We start from the raw sequence: 27,289 nt of genomic DNA on the forward strand, positions 1-27,289 counted from the left end.
ACAATGTAACGCCCGCAAATTCGGGCTAGTCAATTTGGAGACGATAAGAGTCAAAAATGACTTTTTTATATAGTATTATTTATAATAAATAATCTTAACTAAGTTGTAGTATATGTCACAAGGTTCGCGTACATATAAAGAAAGCTGAAATCAGAGTTATAACGAAGAAGTTATGACATGTCGAAGTTTCACGACAAAACCGACACGACATCGGTAATCATAAAAAGTGAGTTTATGATAAAGTACTTTTTAGACTTAGTGACCTAAAAGAAACTTGTAGAGTACGTCTCCACCTACGCATGGATATAAAGAACGTCGAAAACGGAGTTCTTATGCAAAAGTTATGGCATTCCGAAGATGTAGCTGTCTGAGGGCATGACACGTGGCAGAAACCCTAGCCGCCTTAAGTCACGACGTGAACATGAGGTTCACGACATGAAACATGTCAGGGACACTAATCGGGGCTAGAAAACATGTGTTAAAGCTACGAGATGACTCATGGAAGTTCACGACGTGAACCTATCATATTCATGACGTGAATGGGCCCAGAACAACCTATAAATAGCAAGTTCAGCCCTTTCATTCCTTACACCAATTCTTTTTTCTCTCTCTCATTTGCTGAAGGCGTTTCGCATCCCGATCCTGACGATCACGAACCGCTGACCGTTTTTAGTTAGATTCTATCAACTCACGCTAATAAGGTGAGTGCATAGTTACTTTCATCTTATACATAGATATGAAGTATTTAATATAAATTACGTGCTATGTGTGCATATTATTTGTGTTCCTAATTTCTATGTTGATTGTTGAATGAAAGTTTTATACATGTTTTAAATGATTTAAAATGTATATGTATTTTATATCTATGAATATGTTGGGTAGAACATGGGTAGATAAATAATGAGGGATGAAAGAGGATATAGATAAATATTGGCAGTTGCGCCATAATCCTTAGGTGTTTTTGATTTACATGTTCACCAGTTGTAATCTAAATATCCTGGTAGCTGCGCCTAATGGATAATATTGGCAGTTGTGCCTAATAGATACAACATAATCTTGGCAGTTGTGCTTAAAAGATAATATTGGCAGTTGTGCCTAATAAAGAATATCATAATCCTGGCAGCTGCGCTTAAAGGATAATATTCGCAGTTGTGCCTAATAGAGAATGCATAATCCTGACAGTTGTGCCTAAATGATAATATTTGCAGCTGTGCCTAATAGATAACATTGGCAGCTGTGCCATAGACAACGATGGACTTCGTGCCTATTCCTTAGGATAATCCTTAGGAATGAAAAAATGAATGATATATAATTCTTAGGGTAGATCCTAAAGAATTAAGAAGATAATGGGGATGGGTAATTGGGTTGATTGTTTGATGATTAAACATAATAATTATATTATTGTGGGTTGAAAACCCTATGTGCTCACAAGGTTACAAACCTGACCTACTCAATATATTTGTATCACAGATATTGATACGAAACTACTTTACACTGAGAGATTTAAAGGAGACGTAGATCACTAGTGTAAATGAATGTAAGGTCTGTTTATGCTTATGTTTTTGTATTTACGATGACATCCCAAAGTTTTAAAATCAATAAAATACATTTCTTCGGAAATGCTTTGATAATATATTTATCATGTTTTTTGGGAACAAATTCCGCAATACTTTTCTTTAAAAAGATACTCTGATTTTTAAAATAAAGCATAAACAAATCAGTATTTTCTGACCGTGAATTTGGGGATGTCACAGTTGGTATCAGAGAATTATTTTAAGCGAACTAGGAATTTGTAGGATTTCTAGATTTAAACTTAAAATTCTAAGCGATGACTGTGAGATGAGTGTCTACTGTATTTTAGACACGAGCACTAGTTTATTTTAGGAAAGATGCCTAAAATGTTTTATGTTATAGCTATAAAGATACCTTATATGCTATTATTTGTTCGGATGTATGGTCTGTTGCCGACCGGATCTGGAAATTTTATGTGTTCAGATTTCTAAACGTTTGACTACGGTATTAGAACTGACATGCAACTTTTCGGAGTAATAAGGAGATTTATACGTCTATTGTAAATAAAGCTTTCCTATCTTAAATTCTCTCCTCGATACACTGAACGTCTGATTGGGTGTACAAAATGTCATGGTGAAGACATACTAGGAAATATATGAGGAAGACGACAACCTGAGCCGAAGAATGTGATGGGTCATGCATCGATCGTTGCGCCCGCACCTGAACCAATCACAATGGAAGAAGTTCAGGAAATGATGCGAATCATGATAGACTGAGAAAATAGAGGTAATGCGATGGCTTATGATAGTGAATGACACATATCAAAAGATGCCGTAAGAGCGATATCTTGCCTTTAGAACGCGTCTTATAAATAATACGTCTAGTACGGGAGAAGTAAACTTTCGATTGGAAGAAAGAAAGAATTTTTGGTATAATCCATAAAGTTATCCCATGGTCTGGAATTTCCAATACCAACCGAGTTGAAACAGAATTGATGATTGAAGATGCGCATGGAAGAAGTCCTAGTAGAGTTTAGGGAAATTTTTATGATTATTTGGACACATTCGTATGTGTTAATTTTTTTTGTGATTTTAGGAATTGGTAAACTGCAAGACAATACTTGGGACGAGTATGAGTAGGTGTGAATGGTAGTAGAGGCCTATAATACTGGAAGCACAAGACTCACACTTGGATCAGGGAAAGTCACAAGGTTACCAAGAAGCTAGTAATTGATTCCGTTTTTATTCATGAATGGCGTTACCATCGTTTCGGTAATGACTAAGAAGATGATTGTTATTCTGAGCTTAGTGGTCATATCAAATCTAGTCCGACTAAGAGGAGTATGCTACATGATTCAGAGAACCAAGATCGATGTAACATCTGAATTAAGCCAGAAGACTGAAGTGAAAGATAATCAAAGCGATGAATAGAAGTATCGTGACCATCATTTAGGTAAGAAATCCTATAGCTAGAAATGCTACATGCTAAAATGTGATTATATCACATTAGAACATGAAGGAAAGTATATTCCATTATGGAATTTGACTCTAAAAGACATGAGTCTAAGCGTTGCATCATACGATGAGAGGTCATTAGAACGTGACCCATCGGTCTATTATGACAATCAAAGGAAGGAACTTATCGTAAGTTGTGAAGAAGAAGAAAGAGTCTCCAATAAGGGCCGGGATTGTGACAAGAGACAGAGTGCAGGTGCAAGATCAAGCACCGCCTGCAGTTAAGAAGACCAAGAGTTAGATACTCATTTGAAGGAACATATAAGTTACGATTTACCTAGGATGAAGAGATAACATATGTAATCATTATACATCTTTGTTTCGTTGATGATTCCGGGACGTAATCATCCTAAGGGGGAGATAATTGTAACGCCCGCAGATTCGGGCTAGTCAATTTAGAGATGATAAATGTCAAAAATGACTTCTTTATATAGGATTATTTAGAATAAGTAATCTTAACTAAGTTGTAGTATATGTCACAAGGTTTCCGTACATATAAATAACACTGAATTTCGAGTTATAACAAAGAAGTTATGACCTGTCAAAGTTTCGCGACAAAACCGGCACGACATCGGGAATCATAAAAAAGTGAGTTTATGATAATGTAATTTTTAGCCTTAATGACCTAAAAGAAATTTGTAGATTACATCTCCATCTACGCGTGGATATAAAGAACATCGAAAACGGAGTTCTTATGCAAAAGTTATGGCCTTCCGAAGATGTAGCTGTCTGAGGGCATGACAAGTGGCAGAAACCCTAGCCGCCTTAAGTCATGATGTGAACATGAGGTTCACGACGTGAAACATGTCAGGGACACTAATCGGGGCTAGAAAACACGTGTTAAAGCTACGTGATGACTCATGGAAGTTCACGACGTGAACCTATCATGTTTACGACGTGAATGGGCCAGAATAACCTATAAATAGCAAGTTCAACCCTTTCATTCCTTACACCAATTCTTCTTCTTCTTCTTCTTCTTCTTCTTCTTCTTCTTCTTCTCCCCTCTCTCTCTCTCTCTCGTTTGTTGAAGGCGTTTCGCATCCCGAGCCTGACGATCACAAACCACTGACTGTTTTTAGTTAGATTCTATCAACTCACGCTAATAAGGTGAGTGCATAGTTACTTTCATCTTACACATAGATATGAAGTATTTAATATAAATTACGTGCTATGTGTGCATATTATTTGTGTTCCTGATATCTATGTTAGATGAACGTTTTATACATGTTTTAAATGATTTAAACTGTATATGTATTTGTATCTACGAATATGTTGGGTGGAACATGGGTAGATAAATAATGAGGGATGAAAGAGGATATAGATAAATATTGGCAGCTGCGCCATAACCCTTAGGTGTTTTTGATTTACGTGTTCACCAGTTGTAATCTAAATATCTTGGCAGCTGCGCCTAATTGATAATATTGACAGTTGTGGCTAATAGATACAACATAATGTTGGCAGCTACACCTAAAAGATAATATTGGTAGCTGTGCTTAATAGAAAATATCATAATCTTGACAGTTGTGCCTAATAGGGAATGAATAATCCTGGCAGTTGTGCCTAAATGATAATATTGGCAGTTGTGCCTAATAGATAACATTGGCAGTTGTGCCATAGGCAACGATGGACTTCATGACTATTCCTTAGGAGAATCTTGAGGAATGAAAAAGTGAATGATATATAATTCTTAGGGCAGATCCTTAAGAATTAAAAAGATAATGGGGATGAGTAATTGGGTTGATTGTTTGATGATTAAACATAATAATTATATTATTGTGGGTTGAAAACCCTATGTGCTCACAAGGTTTTCAAACCTGACCTACTCAATATATTTGTATCGCAGGTATTGATACGAAACTACTTTATACTGAGAGATTTAAAGGAGATGTAGATCACTAGTGTAAATGAATGTAAGGTCTGTTTATGCTTATGTTTTTGTATTGACGATGACATCCCAAAGTTTTAAAATCAATAAAATACATTTCTTCGGAAATGCTTTGATAATATATTTATCATGTTTTCTAGGAACAAATTCTGCAACACTTTTCTTTAAAAAGATACTCTGATTTTTAAAATAAAGCATAAACAAATCGGTCTTTTCTGGCTGTGAATTTGGGGATGTCACAAATAGACCTAAAAAGTGGTTGGAGCCCTTGATAAAAATCTCTAAAGCCTTCATGTTCAACAACTCTAAGTGGGTAATCATGTTTTGTGATCATTTTAGCAAGATCAGGTTGTGAATCGTCATAATTAAATCGATGTGTTGCTAAAATTGATCCCCCACTTTCATCCGTCTTAGATCTTTTTCCGGTTAACTGAATATGAAAATCATCAATTTCTTTTGCCCAATTCGTATTTTGCATGACTTATGGTGAGAATGCATCCCTTTGGTTCCATTTTTGGTTGTATAAGAAATTTCCTTTCTACAATACTTACAAACAACCATTTTGGTTCCATTAACTTCTTCATAGGTGAAATGACGCCACATTGGAGATATAAATTTAATTTGTTTCTCGTTACAGTTAACTGCAAATTTGGCAGTATCATTAACCGTGGTTGAATCATTGGGTTGATTCGGCTCTGCTGAAGACATGATTACAAAAATCTGAAAATGGTTCACACAAACAATCGGTGAGAAATCATGTATATAACTTATCAAACAATGTATATGACTTATCTAGCTAAAAAAATACATGTATACAACTTATCTAGCTAAAAAATACAAGTCCAACATATGTATTTACATAAACATGTAAGCCTTGATAAATCAAGAATTGATCAAACATAAAACATCACTAAAGTTATAGAGGATTTTGTAGTTTTTTTTATGGCGATTGATGCATGAACATTGTGATAGCAAGTTGGAAATTTTACTTTTGTTATTCAATAAGCAATAGATCCTCAATCAAATATGGGGTTGTTTCAAAGTTCAATAAGCAAAAAGAAATCAAGTTTGATGGACAATGAAGTGTATGTAGAACAACACGTGCCATTTGGAGTTCTTACATGCATTCGATTCAACATCTTTTTGTACAAATAGTCAAATCTAATTAAAATTTTATAATTTTATGTATGTAACAAGAGAAAGCATCTGTGATGGAAATCTCTGTACCAAATGAAGTAACAGACCCTTCATTGGGGTTCCCAAATCCTGCATCACAATGTCATATGTGTGGAGCCAAAGATTATAGAACATGTAAAGGTATGAAAAGAGTTATGGTCTATGTACAAAATGAAGTAACAGACCCTTCAATCGTTGATTATTTTACAGGTCACATAGGCTTAATAAAATTTCCGTTCATAGTACTTCATCAATCATCCATGCTTTTCACTGAATACACCTTAATTGCAATAAAATTGCCTAATATAAATCGAGTTCTGATAATGATTCACACTTATGTTTGAGAAATCAGTGAGAAACAGAAATCGTGAGCCACATGGTACATTACCGTCAAATGCAGAAAGGCGTCGGTGGCGGTGACGGAAAGAAGCTGAAGTCCTCAAAGTCGCAGTCGGAGTACGGGAACGGGAAGGAAGCTGAAGTCCTCAAAGCTATATAGAAAGTTCAAAGTCGTCGTTCGTATTGTGATTTGTGAACTGAAGAGTGAAGACGGGAAGAGTATTGATGGAAGAAAGCTGAAGCGGATAAGCCCTAATTTCCTATTTGTATTCTCCATTATATATATATATATATATATATATATATATATATATATATATATATATATATATATATATATATATATATATATATATATATATATAAACGGGGACCCCGCGGGAGTACGAGACAGAAACATTCACTCCCAACCCTAGTCCCGAAAATAAACGGGAGTTAATCTCACCCCCGCCCCCGCTCCCGAATTTTTTTAAAAATTAGTCCTGTACGGTATTAGGGTCCCACGGGAACGGGGTCCTGCGGGGGGTTTTTGACATCCCTATCTGTGAGTTTGGAGGAAAGGCTTAAACAATTAAGTGCTTAATGGAGAAGGATGGCACACTGGGGAGTACGTATGGTGTACCCAACTAGTACACTGCGCGTACTAGCCCCAGATGGAGTACGTTAAGCGTACGGGGCGTACTCAGCAGATGGGCCTTAGACTTGGTGTTTTTCGGTATTGGGCCAATGTTTTGGCTTCTATTGTTTGGGACTTATTGGATCATCATAATTCTATGTTGGACTTTGGTTTAGCATGTTGGGCTTCCTTGGAATTTAGGCCCATGATGGGTTTGGGCCCAATTTTTGGGCATTGGGATGTCAAGTAGAATTTGGGCCTTCATAGAAGTTGAGTTGAGTCTTGACCTTTGGACAAGCTAGATAAAGGGTAAAATGGTCTTTTTGCCTTAGTTGTGGGCCCAATAGATTAGACTTGTGGTTATGGTTTGGCATTCAATTGATAATTGGATGTTGTTGGTTTTGATAGCATGGGGATTTGTTGGACCAATAGGTAGGGATTTATCTGAGCGATTCAGCAGTCGAGGTGAGTTTCCTCACCATGTTTAGCAGGTCGAAGAAACCAATGCCGACTCATGGTTTATTATGTTAGGGTGCTAGATGTCTGCGTGACTTTTGCATGTGAATGTGTTTGTATGCTTAGTGGGCGGGGCCCAATGGTTTACTCATTATGCTATTACTTGTATGTATAAGTTTGTATGTCGGGTGGGGACCGTTGTGAGAGTTAGGGTGAGGTCTGTTATACTCAGCGGGCGGGGCCTGTTATGCGAGTTAGGGCGATGCCCATTATACTCAGTAGGTGGGGCCCATTATGTGAGTTAGGGAGGGACCTATTACACTCATCGTGCGGGGCTCGTTATATGTTTGATATGTGTGGTATGTGGTATTTTGGGGAACTCACTAAGTTTTGTGCTTATGGTTTTTATGGTTATGATTTCAGGCATTTTCGGTTCGAAAAGGGAGGGCCGACATGATCGCAGCGCATCCAACCATGATTTCCGCATTATGATGATTTTGGGATTGTACTCTGATAATTGATTTATTATGAAACACTTTTAAATGTTTGAATAAAAGACAACTGGTGTTTTGATTGAATTACAAAAGAAAATTTTACCTCATAATTTTGGGTTGTTACAGTAGGAGATGAGGGAGGTCCAACTTCGTGCTTAAGGCCAATAGACTTTGGTAGACTAGCTTTATGCTAAAGGCCAAAGTGCAGACCAACTATATATTGAAGGCAAAAAGGGGCGGACCAGCTTTGAGCTGAAGGCCAAATGGTGGACCACTTTTATGCTGAAGGCCGTTATGTGTATGCATTGTATATGTATGTGGTATATGGTATTTTGGGGAACTCACTAAGTCTAGCGCTTACCCATTTGTTATAATTTTTTTTTCAGGTACTTCTTAAGAAGGGCAATGTTCGACTGTACACACACACACATTCGCAACATGTTTACGCATAATGTAATTATAACTCTTATATATTTTAATAAATAAAAATGAAAATTTTGGGCTGAAAATCGGGACGTTACATGGTGGCTTGGGAGGTTGCCACTAAACCAAAGGAATTTGGTGGTTTAGGTGCGGGGTGCCTTGATTCGGTTAACTTGGCGTTTGTTGCCAAATGGTGGTGGAGGTTAAAAACCGGGTATGCTTCTTTTTGGTTTTCTTTCATCAAATCTATTCATAAAATCATAACATTAAACTTATTGATGGTAATTTGATGGATAAAAAATATATAAAAGGTGTTTGGTTGACAATTTCTCAAATTAACAATGATTTTGAAATTAGAGGTATTCAGCTTTATAGGCTTTTTAAGAGGGAGGTGGGAAAAGGGGACAATACTTTCTTTTGGAAAGATTGTTGGTATAGCAATATGTACCCAAGGTTCTAAAAAGCTCTCCATGGCTTCGCCATGACTTCAAGGCTTATACTTGATGCCACGCTTTAATGAAATGTCGCCTTAAGTCATACATGTAGATAAAAATGAATAATTGTAGAATATGTATATAAAATTATTAATTATATACAAAATTGTTGCCTTAAGTCACGTCTTACAAATGACGTGACTCGCCACGACTCGTAAAACCTTAAAGCTTGACATTGCCGCTGAGTCACGTCTTACATTATTTAGAACCTTGTATTTACTGGAATATTTATGTGATTGTTTTGTGGAGGGTAGAATTAAAACAATTAACGGGAGGATTATGCATTATAATTGGGAGTGGTCGAGTCAACTTAGGAGTAGGAGGAAATCTCAACAGTTTTCTTATCTTCAAAATCAGGTGTGTGTCTTCAAGTTTTGCAATAAACCTCATATGTGGATTTGGAAGGGAGATAATGGATATAATTTCTCCGTTAAGCTGTTAGAGAACTGATGGCGAAGCAATCTAGGAGTGGGAGTTTGGATTCGTTCAAATGGGTTAAATGGATTCCCTTGAAGATCAATTGTTTTGTGTGGCGACTTCTCCAAAATAGGATTCTGACTTCAGCAAACTTAATCGGGCGTGTGATTAGTGTGTCGTCTACATTATGTCCTTTTTGTTGTAATGTTGAGGATGACACAGAACATGTTTTCTTCTCTTGCCCCTCTTTTACCTCAGTTATATAGTTATATGGTAGTGGTTATTGAGTTGGTCTTCCTTTTTTGGGAGGCAACCTAACTCATGTGATGATGTTATTGGTTTACTCAAGACGAATGCTTGTAATAAGAAGATGAATAAGTTGCTGTTGTCCTTGATTTACACAACGCTTTGAATGATCTGGAAGGAGAGAAATGCTATTATTTTAGGAACAAAAGGCAGATGATCATGATTATGACTATGATATTAGCTTAAATACTTTTAACCGGATCAAATGTATGTCAGGTGTCTTCGTACCTAGTTTAACTTAAACTATTTCTTGTAAGTCGCTTGAGCTTATTGCTTAAGTGTTGCCTTTTTTTTTTGTTTTAATGAAGCCGCTTGTTCCAAAAAAACCAAACACCCTTGTTGTCAAACATCTTTGACAAAACCCTGTATATCCTCTCTTCCATTATTGAAATCGATGATTCGATTCGTATATATGAAGGAACCGATGTAACCCCCTACAAACAGAGTTCGCAGATGTTTCCCTTCATTAAAACACCTCCGGTGAAACCCACATCAATCTAGTTGGGTCTAAACCATGTAGTTTTTGGTTTTTTAGGGTTTATTGTAACTTCTCTTTTTAGGGCTTTCTTTCCCTCATTTATTATTTTTATATAATCAGTCTCAAACCTAAAAACTCAATTAGAATATAATGTGAGAAGTTACAAATGATATTTTTATGATCTGTAATTTTTTTTTTAATTTTTGTTAACCACCAATTCACCATCCAATTTTTTTCATAGTTTTTTGGGTCTTTTCTATTCCTTTTTTGTGTTGCTGAAGTAATATTGTATCCCAAGTGTCCAATTAAAAAGATATCAAATGTCCATCTGAAATTTATTATATAACCTTTAGAAAAAATTGCAATATAAGGAGTCCTTAACCAAGGTAGATTAGACCTTGCTTGAAGATGAAGATGACGATGAAGATGACAGTGACGCTGATTTATTCGGCATATCAAAACAATCATTTGTTAACTTCGACGATCAGTTTTTTTGCCACTCGTGTCCCACATGAAACTAGAGATATTTTTCTATTCATTTTTTAATGGCTTTAATTTTGTGGAATAAGAATTAAGAAAGGCGTATCTTTGTTCAAAACCCATTTTTTCTGCTTCCTTTTTCGGCAAGAGAGATGAACTTTGGATTCAACAACCCAAATCAGAGTTTATCGGAGATGTTGAAGATTTTTGTTATGAACCTTTAAGACTTTTTTCTACAAACTTCAAGGTTTTTGTTTTGGATTTCCAAGTTTTTTTTTTCGAGATAGAAATGAGTTTATATGGTTTTTGTTAATGAGTTATCACGATTCTTTGTTTCTGAGATTTTTCTCGATCTTCAGAAAAACGATGCCAAATTTTCCGATGTTTTTATACCATATTTAATTTAGGTAGAAATAAAGGGGATGTTGGATTTGATTTAATTTTCGTTTTCGATAGAAAAAATTAAAAACATCGTTTATTTCCAGATTCAGGAGAAGATGGTGACAGTTTTGCCGGAGAAGATGTAGATTGTGGTGGAGGGGATAAGTTGGGGGCACGGTTGATATGGGCGGGTCATGGGCCATTATTATATAATATTTAAATATTAAAAAAACGAGAAAATATTAAATATCATTAAAGATAATGTAATTATTTTAAGCTTATTAGTGCTCCAGACAGAAACAAAAATAAACTACAAGGGTACCCCGGATGAAAAAAGAAGATAAAGATTAGACGTGAGCCAAACGAGAGGGACAATTTGTGTAATTTACCATTATTAAATTATTAAATACTGATATAATCCATAAACGTCGTATTAGTCAATAAGATTCTTTTATCAAGTGAACTATTGGATATTAGCATTAAAAAAGCAAAGGTAAGTGGAGCTGTGGAGTGGAGAATACGGGCCCATATGGTGTGTATCCTCGCCGGCCGCCCATCGCCATCGTTTAAAGGGGCTGTGACAATATAGTAGCAATCGTTTGCAGAAAGCATAATATTGTGATGAACTTGAAAGGGTTGAATCATCCCAATATTCTCACTTCTCGGTTTATGTGAGGTAAGATGAACTCGAATATATAATATTTTTTTGTCTTACATTTCAATTTTGAATTAGCAGATTAATAAGATTAATCTAGGGCTTAATATTTTGAGAGTGTTTAAGACTTCAAGTGTGTTTTATACTTGTATGGTTAATGGTCTACAGTTCACAGTTGCCTTAATTTTTTTGAAATGGAGATATGGAATTTTGTTTGTAATTGACATATGGGAGTATTCTGTACTGTGTACACGTCAAGCCCAACACCATTGAAATTGAAGTGTAATTTTTCAATTTCAAATTGAAATGGAATAATATTTTTTTTGCGATTTTTAAGGCAGCTGTCCAGTTACATCAACTCTATTAAAATTGAAATGGATTTTGTAAATTTTCAATTTCCGGGCATCTATGCCTTGCTATTTGCTAATTTGATATTTGTCATTTGTTTTATATGTGAGACAGTGGCAGTGAAATATGTTGAGGAGTATAGAAATGAAGGGCTTGGCTCTTGTATGAAAAAAGCTAGACGAAGTTTTTCTATTCACAAATTGGGGGATTTTTTTTTTTTTGAAATTTGGGTGTTTTTTTTTTCTCCTTCTCCTGTCACGAATCACTAAAACATCTTCGTGTCATTCAAAAATTCTCCTCCCTCCAAATTCATTTGTTGCTCTGGTTTTTACTTGATAAACACAAACACCATGTCTTCATCCTTTTCCAAACACTTTGCCCACTTACAAATCCCACTCAAAGATATAGCATCCGCCACCAACAGCTTTTCTGATACAAATCTGATTGGAGAGAGTGCATTGAGAAAGGTTTACAAAGGAAGACTCTTGCGATCCGAACAACAGATTGATATTGTCGCAGAGAGGCTACTTGGTAAAGATGGAGACAAGAAGGCTATATTGCAGACGAGGATTTCGATTCTTTCTAGTCTTAAGCATGAAAATCTGGTCTCTATTGTTGGGTTTTGTGATGAGAAAGATGAGAAGATCATCATATACAAGCACGAGGCCAACGGAAGTCTTGAAAAACATCTGAAAGACCCGTCTATTACATGGATGCAAAGATTGGAAATATGTGTTGGCGTTGCACGTGCATTAAGTTACATCCATTATGATAAGGAACGCAATTTTAGCCTCATACATTGTAACATCAAGAGCTCCCAGATTTTACTAGATGCCAACCGGAATGCCAAGTTATCTGGTTTTAAATTTTCCAAGATAACAACAGCAGCTCGAAGAAATCGACTTCACCTTGCAAATCTTAATGTGACCAAAGGGTATATGGACCCAAGCTATGAAAAGACTGGAGGCGTAACTCACAAAACAGACATGTACTCGTTTGGGGTTGTATTATTTGAGGTCCTTTGTGGAAGGAGAGCATACATTCCTGCGTGGCGTTCAGCTTATTCCACTAAACAACCTTGGAAAGAAAAGTCGCTGGATGTAGTGGGAAAATTGGATCAAATTGTGGAGCATGACGGTCACAAAGATGTGACGGAAAAAGCGGATGTGGTGGGAAATTCGCATGCTGGGCGATTATTAGACGAACACCCCGCAGAGGAATTGCTGGATGTTGTAGGAAAATTGGATGATAGCGTCAAGCATGCGGGTCGTTCACCTCCGCTGGCGAAACAAAATTCTGCTGAGAGTTCACAAGATGTGGTGAGAAAACTGGATGAGGGGCGTTCACCTCAACTAGCGAAAGAACACTTGACAGAGGGATTGTATGAGGGTGAAGGGCTTTCACCTAAGTTTGCCAATAAACAGGAAATGCCTGATGTTGTGGGAAAATTAGATGAGACGGCCAGGAATGAGGGTCATTCACATCAATTGGCTAAACCATCTATAAATGATATCACATGGGAATTGGATGAGACGGCCAGGAATGAGGGTCGTTCACATCAATTGGCTAAACCATCTACGAATGATACCATAGGGGAATTGGATGAGACGACCAGGAATGAGGGTCGTTCACATCAATTGGCTAAACCATCTACGAATGATACCATAGGGGAATTGGATGAGACGACCAGGAATGAGGGTCGTTCACATCAATTGGCTAAACCATCTACGAATGATATCATAGGGGAATTGGATGAGATGGCCTGGAATGAGGGTCGTTCACATCAGTTGGCTAAACCATCTACGAATGATATCATAGGGGAATTGGATGAGATGGCCTGGAATGAGGGTCGTTCACATCAATTGGCTAAACCATCTACGAATGATACCATAGGGGAATTGGATGAGACGACCAGGAATGAGGGTCGTTCACATCAATTGGCTAAACCATCTACGAATGATACCATAGGGGAATTGGATGAGACGACCAGGAATGAGGGTCGTTCACATCAATTGGCTAAACCATCTACGAATGATACCATAGGGGAATTGGATGAGACGACCAGGAATGAGGGTCGTTCACATCAATTGGCTAAACCATCTACGAATGATACCATAGGGGAATTGGATGAGACGACCAGGAATGAGGGTCGTTCACATCAATTGGCTAAACCATCTACGAATGATACCATAGGGGAATTGGATGAGACGACCAGGAATGAGGGTCGTTCACATCAATTGGCTAAACCATCTACGAATGATACCATAGGGGAATTGGATGAGACGACCAGGAATGAGGGTCGTTCACATCAATTGGCTAAACCATCTACGAATGATACCATAGGGGAATTGGATGAGACGACCAGGAATGAGGGTCGTTCACATCAATTGGCTAAACCATCTACGAATGATATCATAGGGGAATTGGATGAGATGGCCTGGAATGAGGGTCGTTCACATCAGTTGGCTAAACCATCTACGAATGATATCATAGGGGAATTGGATGAGATGGCCTGGAATGAGGGTCGTTCACATCAATTGGCTAAACCATCTATGAATGATACCATAGGGGAATTGGATGAGACGACCAGGAATGAGGGTCGTTTACATCAATTGGCTAAACCATCTACGAATGATACCATAGGGGAATTGGATGAGATGGCCAGGAATGAGGGTCGTTCACATCAGTTGGCTAAACCATCTACGAATGATATCATAGGGGAATTGGATGAGATGGCCTGGAATGAGGGTCGTTCACATCAATTGGCTAAACCATCTACGAATGATACCATAGGGGAATTGGATGAGACGACCAGGAATGAGGGTCGTTCACATCAATTGGCTAAACCATCTACGAATGATACCATAGGGGAATTGGATGAGACGACTAGGAATGAGGGTCGTTCACATCAGTTGGCTAAACCATCTACGAATGATATCATAGGGGAATTGGATGAGATGGCCTGGAATGAGGGTCGTTCACATCAATTGGCTAAACCATCTACGAATGATACCATAGGGGAATTGGATGAGACGGCCAGGAATGAGGGTCGTTCACATCAATTGGCTAAACCATCTACGAATGATACCATAGGGGAATTGGATGAGACGACCAGGAATGAGGGTCGTTCACATCAATTGGCTAAACCATCTACGAATGATACCATAGGGGAATTGGATGAGACGACCAGGAATGAGGGTCGTTCACATCAATTGGCTAAACCATCTACGAATGATACCATAGGGGAATTGGATGAGACGGCCAGGAATGAGGGTCGTTCACATCAATTGGCTAAACCATCTACGAATGATATCATAGGGGAATTGGATGAGATGGCCTGGAATGAGGGTCGTTCACATCAGTTGGCTAAACCATCTACGAATGATATCATAGGGGAATTGGATGAGATGGCCTGGAATGAGGGTCGTTCACATCAATTGGCTAAACCATCTATGAATGATACCATAGGGGAATTGGATGAGACGACCAGGAATGAGGGTCGTTCACATCAATTGGCTAAACCATCTACGAATGATACCATAGGGGAATTGGATGAGACGACCAGGAATGAGGGTCGTTCACATCAGTTGGCTAAACCATCTACGAATGATATCATAGGGGAATTGGATGAGATGGCCTGGAATGAGGGTCGTTCACATCAATTGGCTAAACCATCTACGAATGATACCATAGGGGAATTGGATGAGACGACCAGGAATGAGGGTCGTTCACATCAATTGGCTAAACCATCTACGAATGATACCATATGGGAATTGGATGAGACGACCAGGAATGAGGGTCGTTCACATCAGTTGGCTAAACCATCTACGAATGATATCATAGGGGAATTGGATGAGACGACCAGGAATGAGGGTCGTTCACATCAGTTGGCTAAACCATCTACGAATGATATCATAGGGGAATTGGATGAGATGGCCTGGAATGAGGGTCGTTCACATCAGTTGGCTAAACCATCTACGAATGATATCATAGGGGAATTGGATGAGATGGCCTGGAATGAGGGTCGTTCACATCAGTTGGCTAAACCATCTACGAATGATATCATAGGGGAATTGGATGAGATGGCCTGGAATGAGGGTCGTTCACATCAATTGGCTAAACCATCTACGAATGATATCACATGGGAATTGGATGAGACGGCCAGGAATGGGGGTTGTTCACATCAGTTGGTTAAACCATTTATGAATGATATCACACGGGAATTGGATGCTAACTTTGAGCACGAGAGGCATCCACCACGGTCATTTCAAGACACGAGGCAGGAAACAGCAGACAACTTTTTTCAGCCGATGTCAATAGGGGGGATTCTCGACATGAGGCATTCACACGGAGTATCATACAACTATAGGCTGCCATCATTTGGAGCAGTGGGGCATTTGACAATATCATAGACCCTACTCCGCCATCACTTGGGGCAGTTGGGCACATCAAGTATCCTATTTTGCTGGAGTCATATGGGCAGCCACCCTCGGTGTTGGATATACCACGTATAGACAAAGAGTTGTTAGCTCCATTGGCCATATTCCATTATGATGAAGGGACACTGGAGGATATTATCGATACAGATCTCTGGAAGCAAATCGATAAAGATTCTTTCAAATTTTTTTCAGAAATAGCATATAACTGCTTAAAGGAGGAACGAGGAGAGCGCCCACACATAGATCAAATTATCATAAGACTTGACAAAGCCTTGGATCTGCAAAGGAAACATGAGAATAATGTAAGACGAACATTTTTTTTAGTTACTTTTCTTTCATCGTTCATATATTAGATCAACTTACATATTCATTTTGTTATCTCTTGTTCAACTGGTTGCAGTTAAAATTAAAGGAGAAACCAGAAGCTGCCTCTGAAGTTGAAGGTACATCAACCAATCACGTGAAGGTAATCAGTTCAAGTATTTTTGTTAAATAGAAGATATCCTGCTTTAATTTTAAAATGATATACAGAAAAAAGAAATTCAAAATATTATGCATTTTGATACACACACAGTAGAAAGGAATGCAATTCGGTTGTTAGCGAACACCGAAATCATAAAAGGGAATGGAAAATAAAAACAAATAAGAATAATATCATAAACAATGCGTCAATGCCATTGGATTGGGGAGTTGTTTCAGCTTGTTCATTTAAGGTTGTGTTCGTAATACACACTTTTAATTGTTTAAATAACATACAAGAGTAAATTATATAAAAATAGTCCTAGTGGTTTAGTGAAATACACAAATATAAGTTCAAGTTTCTAAATTTATGTACCACACGACGATTGGTCCTTTTGGTTTAACTATGGTAGAAAATTCAGTTAAATGTGTGTAAAAGGACCGATATACCCTTAATTTTCTATTTTTTTTTTATTATTTTATCAATTTTCTTAATGTTATTAGTCATCTTTAAATATATTAAGGATACACCAACATCAACCACCCATCATCCGGCTTTCCCCTCCCCTCACTGGCTATCTTCTCCGGACCATCTCAAATCAGTCTCACCTCATGATTTTCAATACATAAATTAATTCCAAATAATTTTTCATAAAGGTTTTAGTTTTATTAATACTGGAACTAAGTAATTGGCTTTTTTCATTTGGTACCACATAGGCTGATCCACACAGGTTTTCTTAATTTTCGTTTTGCTATGACATAAGTTAATAACCATTTTTTAGAAAAAGAAGTCAGTTGTTTTAAATAAACAATCCAAAACGCCCTTATGTATTCTTCTAAGACGTTTATTACTAAATTATTGATATGTTGGGAATACATAAAATAATTTTTCATAAAGGTTTTAGTTTTATATTTCTTTTCAAAAGTTTCAAAGACTATTGTTTAATATAAGTGATATAGGTGCGAAATCTAGAGGAGTGGGCGTTTGATATTTTTTACGAGCATCATTCGTAGTGTTTGAGTGAATAGAATAAAAATAGTTGAATGTATACTTTTGTTGATCGATTTTCTGTTTCGAGTCATTAAGAATCAGTAGGTGTTTTGAATTTGAGACTTTAATAGAACTGAAAAGTTATATACCAAGTTGAGAAAAAAAGAAAAAAAAAATCGAATCAAGTAAATCGCCAGTCGCCACACCCTCAACCCATCCCCTGCCTATCAAAGAAGCACCGTGACCATCACAAAATCAACCTAGAGTCCGGGACAAGAAGAAAAATGAACTAAGGTATTTTTTCAAAAAAAAAAAAAAAAAAGAACAGATAAATGTAAAGAAGAGTGAGAGAATAAGAGAAGTGGAGTCCATAAAGACAACAGATGTTCTTATAAATTTCATTCTCTCAACCTTATTAATCTCATGTACTTTATTGCACAATATAACACTTATTTCCCCTGGCATACAATGTTGCAGTGGAAGGGCATGGAACACTTGATGATTGGATATAATGATATAGAGGTGGCCACTTCAAAATTTACTCAGAACCGCATTGGGTATGGTGGATTTGGTGATGTCTACAATGCTGAACTTGAACATTTTGATATTGAAAAATCTTCGGCAGGAGAAAAGAATCTAAGTGATCTACCCAAGATATGCAGCACTGTAGCTGTAAAACGCCTCTTCAAAAGAACAGGCACACAAGCAGACACATCGTTTGCTGCAGAAATTAAGACTCTTACAAGTTGTAAGCATCCCAACATAGTCTCTCTTCTTGGATTTTGTGAGGAAGATTCTAATAAGATGCTCCTGGTCTACGAGTATGTTCCCAAGGGAAGCCTTGATGACAATTTGCGAAGTAAAGATGACATGATTAATCTTAAATGGGCAATGCGTTTGCAAATCTGTCTTGATATTGCAGAGGGACTGCATTACCTTCATACCCAAAAGAAGATAATACCCCAAGACATAAAGAGTGCCAACATTCTGTTGGACCATAAGTGGAGGGCAAAGATTGCTGATTTTGGGCTCTCCAAAATCATTCCCGAGAGTCAACAGGTCAGTTATTTCCATACAAAAGTTTCAGGTACAATTGTCTACTTGGATCCTGAATATAAGGATAGAAAGATCTTAAGGACAGCATCGGATATTTATTCTTTGGGAGTTGTTTTATTTGAGATCGTATCCGGAACGTTGGCCTATGATACAAGGTACACTAAGGAAAATCCCAAGAGTATTGCACACTTCGCCCGACAACACTTCAATAAGGGAACACTAACCTCAATGTTAGATCCTATTCTAAAGGAAGAGATTGATGAAAACAATTTTACTTTAAGTAAAGGGCCCAATCAAGGTTCTTTGAAGACATTCCTAAATATTGCACACAAATGTTTGGCCGAGACTCAAGCCGACCGTCCAAAAATTGGATATGTCATCAGCAAAATCAAGGATGCAATGAACCTTCAAGTAAGTCAATTTTCTCTTCATATACACTAATAGATGATTATGCATACATTAGGCTCCCGTAGGTCAACATTTTAAACCTATAACTTCTTTTTGAAAAATTCTTGATCCTTTTTAGCAAGTAGTATGATCACTCCTTATAATGTTACACTAAAATTATAGAAAGTAAGCCTTACTACTGAAGCTTGCAAATCGAATCAGAGCATATTGACTCTTGTAGTATATGATTAGGAGCAGTGTGTTGTAAGAGTTTGGTAATTCCCGAAATTGGGAAAACCACGAAGAACACAATATTAAAACTCGATGATTAGAAGATCACAAAATTACAAGATTGTTCATGTTTGGTTGTGAATAGGGGTTGAAAAGAGATAATTAAAAAAAAACTATCAAATAACTCTCTATATAAAAATTAAATAAACAATGTTTCCAAAACCGGACCGGACACCGAACCAGTGGCGTTACCTGTTCGACAGTTCAAGTGGTCGACCGTCAAAGATCAATGCTCGACCCTTAAAACCGGATGAAATACACACACACACATATCACACACACACACACACACACACATATATATATATATATATATATATATACATACGTATATAGTAAAATTACATATTTGGTCCCTATGGTTTGGTCATATATATATATATATATATATATATATATATATATATATATATATATATATATATATACACACACACACACACACACACACATACATACATACTGAGTATATAGTAAATTACATGTTTGGTCCCTATGGTTTGGTCGGATTTGCATATATATATATATATATATATATATATATATATATATATATATATATATATATATATAGGTTCTTTTAAAACCCAAAAGATTTGTGACAACTTGCAAACTCATAATCAACTCATCATTTTTCAACACCAAAAACACAAATCTTCTCCAAATGGTGCGTCTAAGCCATATAGGCTAACAAAAAAGATTTGATGAATATTTTTATTTTTTATTATTTTTGCCTTTTTTGTATGACTGCTGATGAGCACAATCAGCAGTTGTATGGACTGCTAATTGTTCATCAGCAGTCCATATGGCCATATGGCTACTGATTGTGCACATTTGCAGTCCATATGACTGCTGATTAGCAGTCCTTACAACTGCTGATTGTGCATACATGCAAATTTCGAAAATAAATAAAAAAATTGTCAAATTTTTTTTTTTCCAGCCTAGATATGGCTTAGACACACCATTTGGAGAAGATTGGTGTTTTTGGTAAGTTTAGTGATTAACTTTATAATTTATTAATATTTGGTTATAGACAATGTAACACAAAAAGGTATTTTAATGAAATTTACCAAATGGTTTTGGAATTATGTAAAGTCTACTTGAATTGTTTATAACATCCTTCATAATATTATTAAAATAATAAGTACGTTGTTGAAAAATTTAAAACAAATCTATGTTAAATAATATAACTTAAATTAAGGTGGGAAGTGGTTTGAAGAGGAGAGTCTAGTGCTACGCTACACAGTAGTTTTTAACTAAGAAGTCTTTTAAAAGCAAACAACTATGAAAGACCAAGTTTGCGTGTGCTCTAGGTGGCACAGCCATAAATGTTTTTTATAAAAAAAACAAACAACCCCTTACTAAATATGGCATATGGTTGCATGTATGCCGACTAAGGCGTAAACATTATACATATTATGTGATTGTTTGAACATAAATTCAAGGCAAATGGTTATGGTACAAAGCTCACTTAGTAGCAAACAAAAAAAATAACAACCAGGCCTTGAATGTGATAATACTTTTAGCCAGATTTTCAAACACACAACTATACAGACCGTGCTTAGCTTTGTCGCTTCCCGGCAATAGCCTGGATGTTAAAACTGCATTCCTTTACGACCACCTCTCTGAGATGTTTTCATGCATCAACCGCCCAGTTTCACAAACCCGACTTTCCCACTCCATGTTTGCAAATTATAAGTCTCTAAAGGGCTAAAATTGGCCCCACGTGCTTGGTTCCAAAGATTTGATTTCGGCTTTGGCCAAAACAAAAACTGGCCCTTCTCTCTTCATTCTGTGAGGGCAAGAGCTTGCATGTGTACTTTTATATGTAGATGATATCATCCTCACAGCTTCCAACAAGATTCATGTCACATATTAATTTACACCTCAGTGTCGAGTTTTCCATGACAGACTTGGGGCCACCGAAGTATTTTCTAGGAATTCCACAAACATATATGGAAAACTATATCCTGTGCAAGAATCTGGTTGATCCGGCTTCTAAAATCGATGCAACCGGAAAACCAGTTTCTAACCCTTCTCTCTATTGTAGTCTTGCTGCGAGATTGTAGTACATGACATTTACAAGAACAAACATCTCTTTTCTTGTCCAACAAGTGTCTTTACATGCACGATCCATGGGCCCGCACCTTCATGCACTCAAGCGCATCCTACGCTACATTAAACACACTCTAGACCACAAACTTCTATTACGTCCTTGGCTCTAACGTACAACTTACTCTGATGCCTATTAGGGCTGATGCCTAGTCACCTAGTGTTCAACATCTAGTTATTGGATCTTCCTAGTCAAGATCTAGTATTGTGTTCCTCCAAACGACAGCACACCGTTTATAGATTGAGCATTGAGGCCAAGTATCAAGGCGTAGCCAACGTTGTGGCTGAAACTGGATGGCTTCACAATCTCCTACGATAAATTCATCTCCCAAATCGTTTTGCTGCTATTGTCTCCTGTGCCAATGTTGGTTCCATATACATGTCAGCAAATCCGGTTCAACATCAGCGGATTAAACACATCAAGATTCATATGCACTTTGTCCAAGATAAGGTCGATGTCGGTCATTTCGCGTCCTTCACGTCCCGTCTCGATATCAGTATGCTGGCATGTTCACCAAAGGGCTTCCATCTCCTCTGTTCACAGATTTTGAGTTTTGTATCAGTTTGAGTGTTTGTTCTTATCCCGCTCAAACTACTGAGGCATATTAGTAGATAGCTTATAATCCGTCACAGTTCTTATAGATCAGCCCATGTATAGCCCAAGCGTTGTATTTGTTTGTGTGTGTGTGTGTACACACATACATAGGGGCGGATGCAAGATTTCATACTAGGTGTTGCCGGTGCCACAATAGTAGAAAAAAATTCAAAATTTTCTGGACTGCATACACGGAAGTCAGGCGTTGTCGGTGCTACTGTCGTACATCATATATATATATATATATATATATATATATATATATATATATATATATATATATATATATATTGCTATATCATGTACATTCATGATTCAACGAAATATACGTACCAACTATCAAGAAGAAGAATCCTTTCATTTTTGTTGCTAAACTAATTTAGTTACTTTGATTTCAAAATATTTCAGTTTGGGGCGAAACACATCTATACATATCAGTGGAACAACCATAGAACCAAAATAGATTTTGATATGAGTTAATTCCAATTTAGTTTGAATTTTTATAAAACGATTGGGGTCCTGATATTATTTACAGGAAAACCACAGGGATAATCTCAAGATTTCACTTGAAGATATAAAATTGGCCACTAATAACTTCAGTGATAAGAACCTCATTGGAAGAGGAGGATCTGTGAGAGTTTATAAAGGGGAAGTTACTCGCGCTAACCGATGTTATACAGTTGCTGCAAAACGATTGAATAGTGATGGTGATCAACACAAAAATGAATTTATGACAGAACTTGAAATTCTTCAGGATTATAAACATGAGAGTGTCATTGGTCTTGTAGGCTTTTGCTACGAAAAGGTCGAAAATATTATTGTTTATGAGTTTGCATATAGAGGAAGTCTTGATATGCACTTGAAGGACTATGGCCTTACATGGATGAAACGGCTTCAGATAAGTGTTGATATTGCAAGCGGGTTGGATTTCCTTCATGGATCCTGAGGTGATACACAAGAGGTGGTGATACATAGAGACATCAAAAGCTCCAGCATTCTACTCACTGACGATTGGAAAGCAAAAATTTGTGATTTTGTGATTTCCTTAATAAGTCCAATAAATAACGAAATGGACTTTGTCACCGACAATGCTTGTGGCGCAATAAATTATCGTGACCCAGTGTACTTGAAACTGGGCTACTTAACAGAGCACTCTGACATCTACTCGCTTGGTGTAGTTTTAATTGAGATCTTATGTGGGAGATTAGTACATGAAGACAACAGTATCCAAATTGCAGATCTAACAGGTTTGTATAAAAATCATTACGAAAATGGAACACTAGATGAGATCCTGTTTGGAGGTATAAAGGAACAAGCTGTGCCAGAATCATTGATTACATTTCAAAATCTTGCTTATGAATGCTTATATCATGAAAGAGAAAAGCGACCAACAACACATGACGTGCTACTACGACTGAAGAAAGCATTGGAATTTCAAGTAAGATTACGTTTTATTTGGAATTTCTTTTCATTTATTGTGTTGACAATGTGTAAATAAATAGGTATCAAGGCATAACTAAATTAAAAGTTTGTATGAATATTAAGCAATATTTTTTCATAAGCAATAAATAAATAGAGGGTATGAGTAATATTATAAAGACCATTTGGTTGAATTTATTATTTTCATCGTAAAGTGAAAAAAGAAAAAGAATATATGAATGAAATTGAGTTGCTTATTAAAATGCAGATAATTGTATGGTGCTAGGATTGAAATATTGATTTTCTTATTGATAAATAATATACAGGAAGATTATGTAATATGGAAGCCCAAACTGCCTAATGATTATGAAGAAATATTCAAGATGTCAAATTCTTGTGATGTCTACTCTACCGAAAAGAAAAAGGAACTCTACAACATGCTCCGCAAAGGAATCCTTCTTCAACATGACAAAGTGGTAATTAGCTCCTTCTCGTATCCATCCATGTTCTGTTTTCTGTACAATCCAAGCATTTTTTGTTCTTTAAAATGCATGAAGGCCGATAGACATTTTCGATTCTTTTAATTTAAATGAATATTTCCATACGAATCATACATGTACTTACAAATAATAGAAATTGAGTTTGATTTATTTTGTCTTGTATAACAGTTGTTTTCACTAGGAGATAATGGGGAAAGAAATGAAATGATATCAGCACGAAAGTTTTCATACAAACACCGTCTCTCATATAAGTGGCAATCTATTCCAGAATCAAGGTTCCACTCTCTTTCTCAGATGTGTTTTTATGTGTGGGTGTAAAGATGTGTTATACCTCTGATATTAGGCAAATAAGTTAGATAGGGGTAGTTTGGGGAAATCATCAAATAAAGAGCATCTTGTTAGTATAGGGGCATTATGGGTATTTTATATTGTTTAGTTGTTATGACAGATAGTATAAGAGGGTAGTGGGATAGAAAGGGAGGTATCAATCTTTTTGTGAAATCTGGAATTTATTCCTTGGGAGATTGGCTATCTCGAATCAGCTAAACTATCATTGTTCTTGTAATCTTTTGGGTATATTTGAGGTTATCAATCAATATTTGAAGCTGTTGTTGCTTTTTGTGTTAATGAATCTGTTGTTATAACCCAGTTCATAACAAGATGCACCCTCCTTAATTTCATTGTAATTTTGGATAGGGATTCGGATATAAACATTAATATTTTACGAAATATGCAGGTTTCCTAAAGTAGCGAAGATGTCGGATCTTTCGAATCTAAAGATCAGATTAAAGATAAGACCTCAACTTTTAGCTCGTGGTGTCAATTATAGTGTTCATCTCTTCTTTAAATTTTGTGGTCCAAGAAAATCTTTAGCTAAAGGGATGTACGTGAACTTGAAGTACAAATTGGGGATCGAGACCTTACATGCATATTTTGCAACATGGAGAGAAGATGGGTGGATGATGATTGAATTGTGTCCATTCTCAAATGATAAGGAAGATATTGATTTTGAGTTTCTACTAGAGAGCTTTTCACGATGCTATTGTGGAAGTCGTGCCATCTATGTCGAAGGCATTCAGTTTCTAGCCATTGACAATGCAAGTTTCAAAATATTCTTTGGTTCCCATTCTATATGCTTTGTTTGTATACTGTAAAAAAGGATTCAGGGACAACATTTTCATGTTCTATGTTGCATGTTTATAACATCCTCGTACAACTTGTGTACAGGTGAAAGATGAAGAAATTGATGAATTAAAGAATGTCCCAAAAGTCTTGAAATCAGACTTAAACATGGACCAGTTGCAAAAATTAATGCCAACTAATTGTGAAGAAATATTTAATGATGGTGAAAAGATTCTTTTGCTGGTGAATGGAAAGAAACATCTTATGCTTTCAGCGAAGGCGGCTCTTTTGGAATATCCTAATGCAATGCCATTTCAGATGAAACCATCAACTCAATCCAGGTTTGTGATTTGAATCCCACTTAATTATGCCTATAAAAGTTTAGCAAAGCTTAGCTTTGTTTAGCTAAATATTAAAAAATTGATCATGATAACCAAGATGTCATAATTGGAAGTCAGAGTCTTGTGTATTTGATAATAAAGTACCAATGACGCATCAATACCTTATTGAGAAAAGTTATATTTTATCCAAGTGCTTTCAAAGACTTCAATAAAAGGTATATATGTAATGACATGCTGTTATATGTATCGGCAGATTTGGGGAGGAGATCGAGCTCCTTCCACAACAAGTACTTCGTATCAATTGCAGGATAAAAAGTGAATGGTTATCTGGAGATATGGAGTATGTGTGCTACCTTGTGTTTAAGATTTCAGAAAAATGTATTGGGCTGCATTGTCCTGTGAAAGTACATAATTTACTCCATGGAAACAACAAAAAGCCTGAAATCCTTTATTTTAGATGCCCAAGGCCTTGGAATTTACATGATACAAATCAAGCTCCAAAACAACGGGCCAATGGATGGATGGAGGTTAGGGTTTGGAAATTGAACTCAAAGCACAGACTTGAAAATGATGATTTTCATGTCAAATTGAAAATAATTATTTACGAAGGAACTATGTCAGGCCTTATCTTATGTGGTCTGGAGTTTCGAGCAGTGTAAGAATATATACAATGAAATGATGAATGCAAACTCACTCAACAATACATCTGTGCATTCTTACGTATATATTGTATTTTTTATATAATAAATAAACATGTAGCAATATAATCGCAACAATCTTTATAAGATTTGTAATCTTAGGGGTCGTTTGATAGTTGCTAACTAGGTTAGAGTTGACTGGGTTAGAAACTTTGACTGAGTTATTTTCTGACCGAAACTTGTTGTTTGATTTTAAATCTAATTGACTGTGCAAAATGACTATATTACCCTCAAACAATATTTTTTTATAATAATTCATTTATTAGTAAAAGATAAAATATATTAGAATAAATTACAAAGATCATGTTATTAGATGATGTGTTATTAAGAAATATAACAATTAAACAATTTAATCAATTTGATTCGTAAAAATATGAAACTGAGATCATTAAGTAATCAATATTTCACATCTCAATCCAATTAAACCAAACCTAATTTCTATATAGTTAGTCTAAAATATAAAAAGGTTTATAATCAGTAAAGTGTTAACCTAAAGAAAAAGCTTGGTAAAAGACTTGAAGGCGCACATGTGATACCAAAAGCATGTCTTTGATTTCAGCAAACCCAACACCTAAATATCTACTTTTATCCTTATCGTTTCTCTCTCCCCAAATCATCGATTCTACTTGCAATTGCCATTGTTGTTGTGCTTCTAGTTATTTAAAGATATGCATCTCTCTTGGATAAGGATTCGTTTTTTTTTCATCGCTATATCACTCCATGAAATCCCAATTCATAGAGAAAAACAAAACTTGGGTCTTTAGTTTTAGTTTCTATACATTGAAATATCGACTTCGAAGAATTGATGAATCGATTTCAAGCATATGAAGAAATCGATTTCAAATAATCAATTTTACAGAGACAAGCATTGCTAACATGTCGATTAGGTCAAAACAGGAAAAATC

General features: G+C 36.3%; 2 protein-coding genes across 2 annotated transcripts; both read left to right on the top strand.

Annotated features, from left to right (window-relative positions):
- The first annotated feature begins 15,832 nt into the window (after nucleotides 1–15,832).
- On the top strand, nucleotides 15,833–23,250 carry LOC145088548 (putative receptor-like protein kinase At5g59700). The gene is made up of 4 exons (XM_079026928.1): nucleotides 15,833–16,715; nucleotides 16,814–16,879; nucleotides 18,341–19,330; nucleotides 22,840–23,250. The coding sequence occupies exons 3-4, from the start codon at nucleotides 18,350–18,352 to the stop codon at nucleotides 23,248–23,250; spliced, it is 1,392 nt and encodes a 463-aa protein (XP_078883054.1). The 5' UTR covers nucleotides 15,833–16,715; nucleotides 16,814–16,879; nucleotides 18,341–18,349.
- A 122-nt stretch (nucleotides 23,251–23,372) lies between these two features.
- On the top strand, nucleotides 23,373–26,409 carry LOC145088541 (uncharacterized). Its single transcript, XM_079026913.1, has 6 exons — nucleotides 23,373–23,742; nucleotides 24,050–24,199; nucleotides 24,392–24,498; nucleotides 24,960–25,320; nucleotides 25,451–25,686; nucleotides 25,940–26,409. Exons 1-6 carry the CDS (start codon nucleotides 23,374–23,376, stop codon nucleotides 26,343–26,345), a joined length of 1,629 nt encoding a protein of 542 aa, XP_078883039.1. The 5' UTR covers nucleotide 23,373; the 3' UTR covers nucleotides 26,346–26,409.
- Nucleotides 26,410–27,289: the final 880 nt, after the last annotated feature.

Source organism: Lactuca serriola, chromosome 1 (genome assembly GCF_051521515.1).
Source record: "Lactuca serriola cultivar US96UC23 chromosome 1, Lser_US96UC23_V15, whole genome shotgun sequence".
Taxonomy (NCBI): domain Eukaryota; kingdom Viridiplantae; phylum Streptophyta; class Magnoliopsida; order Asterales; family Asteraceae; genus Lactuca; species Lactuca serriola.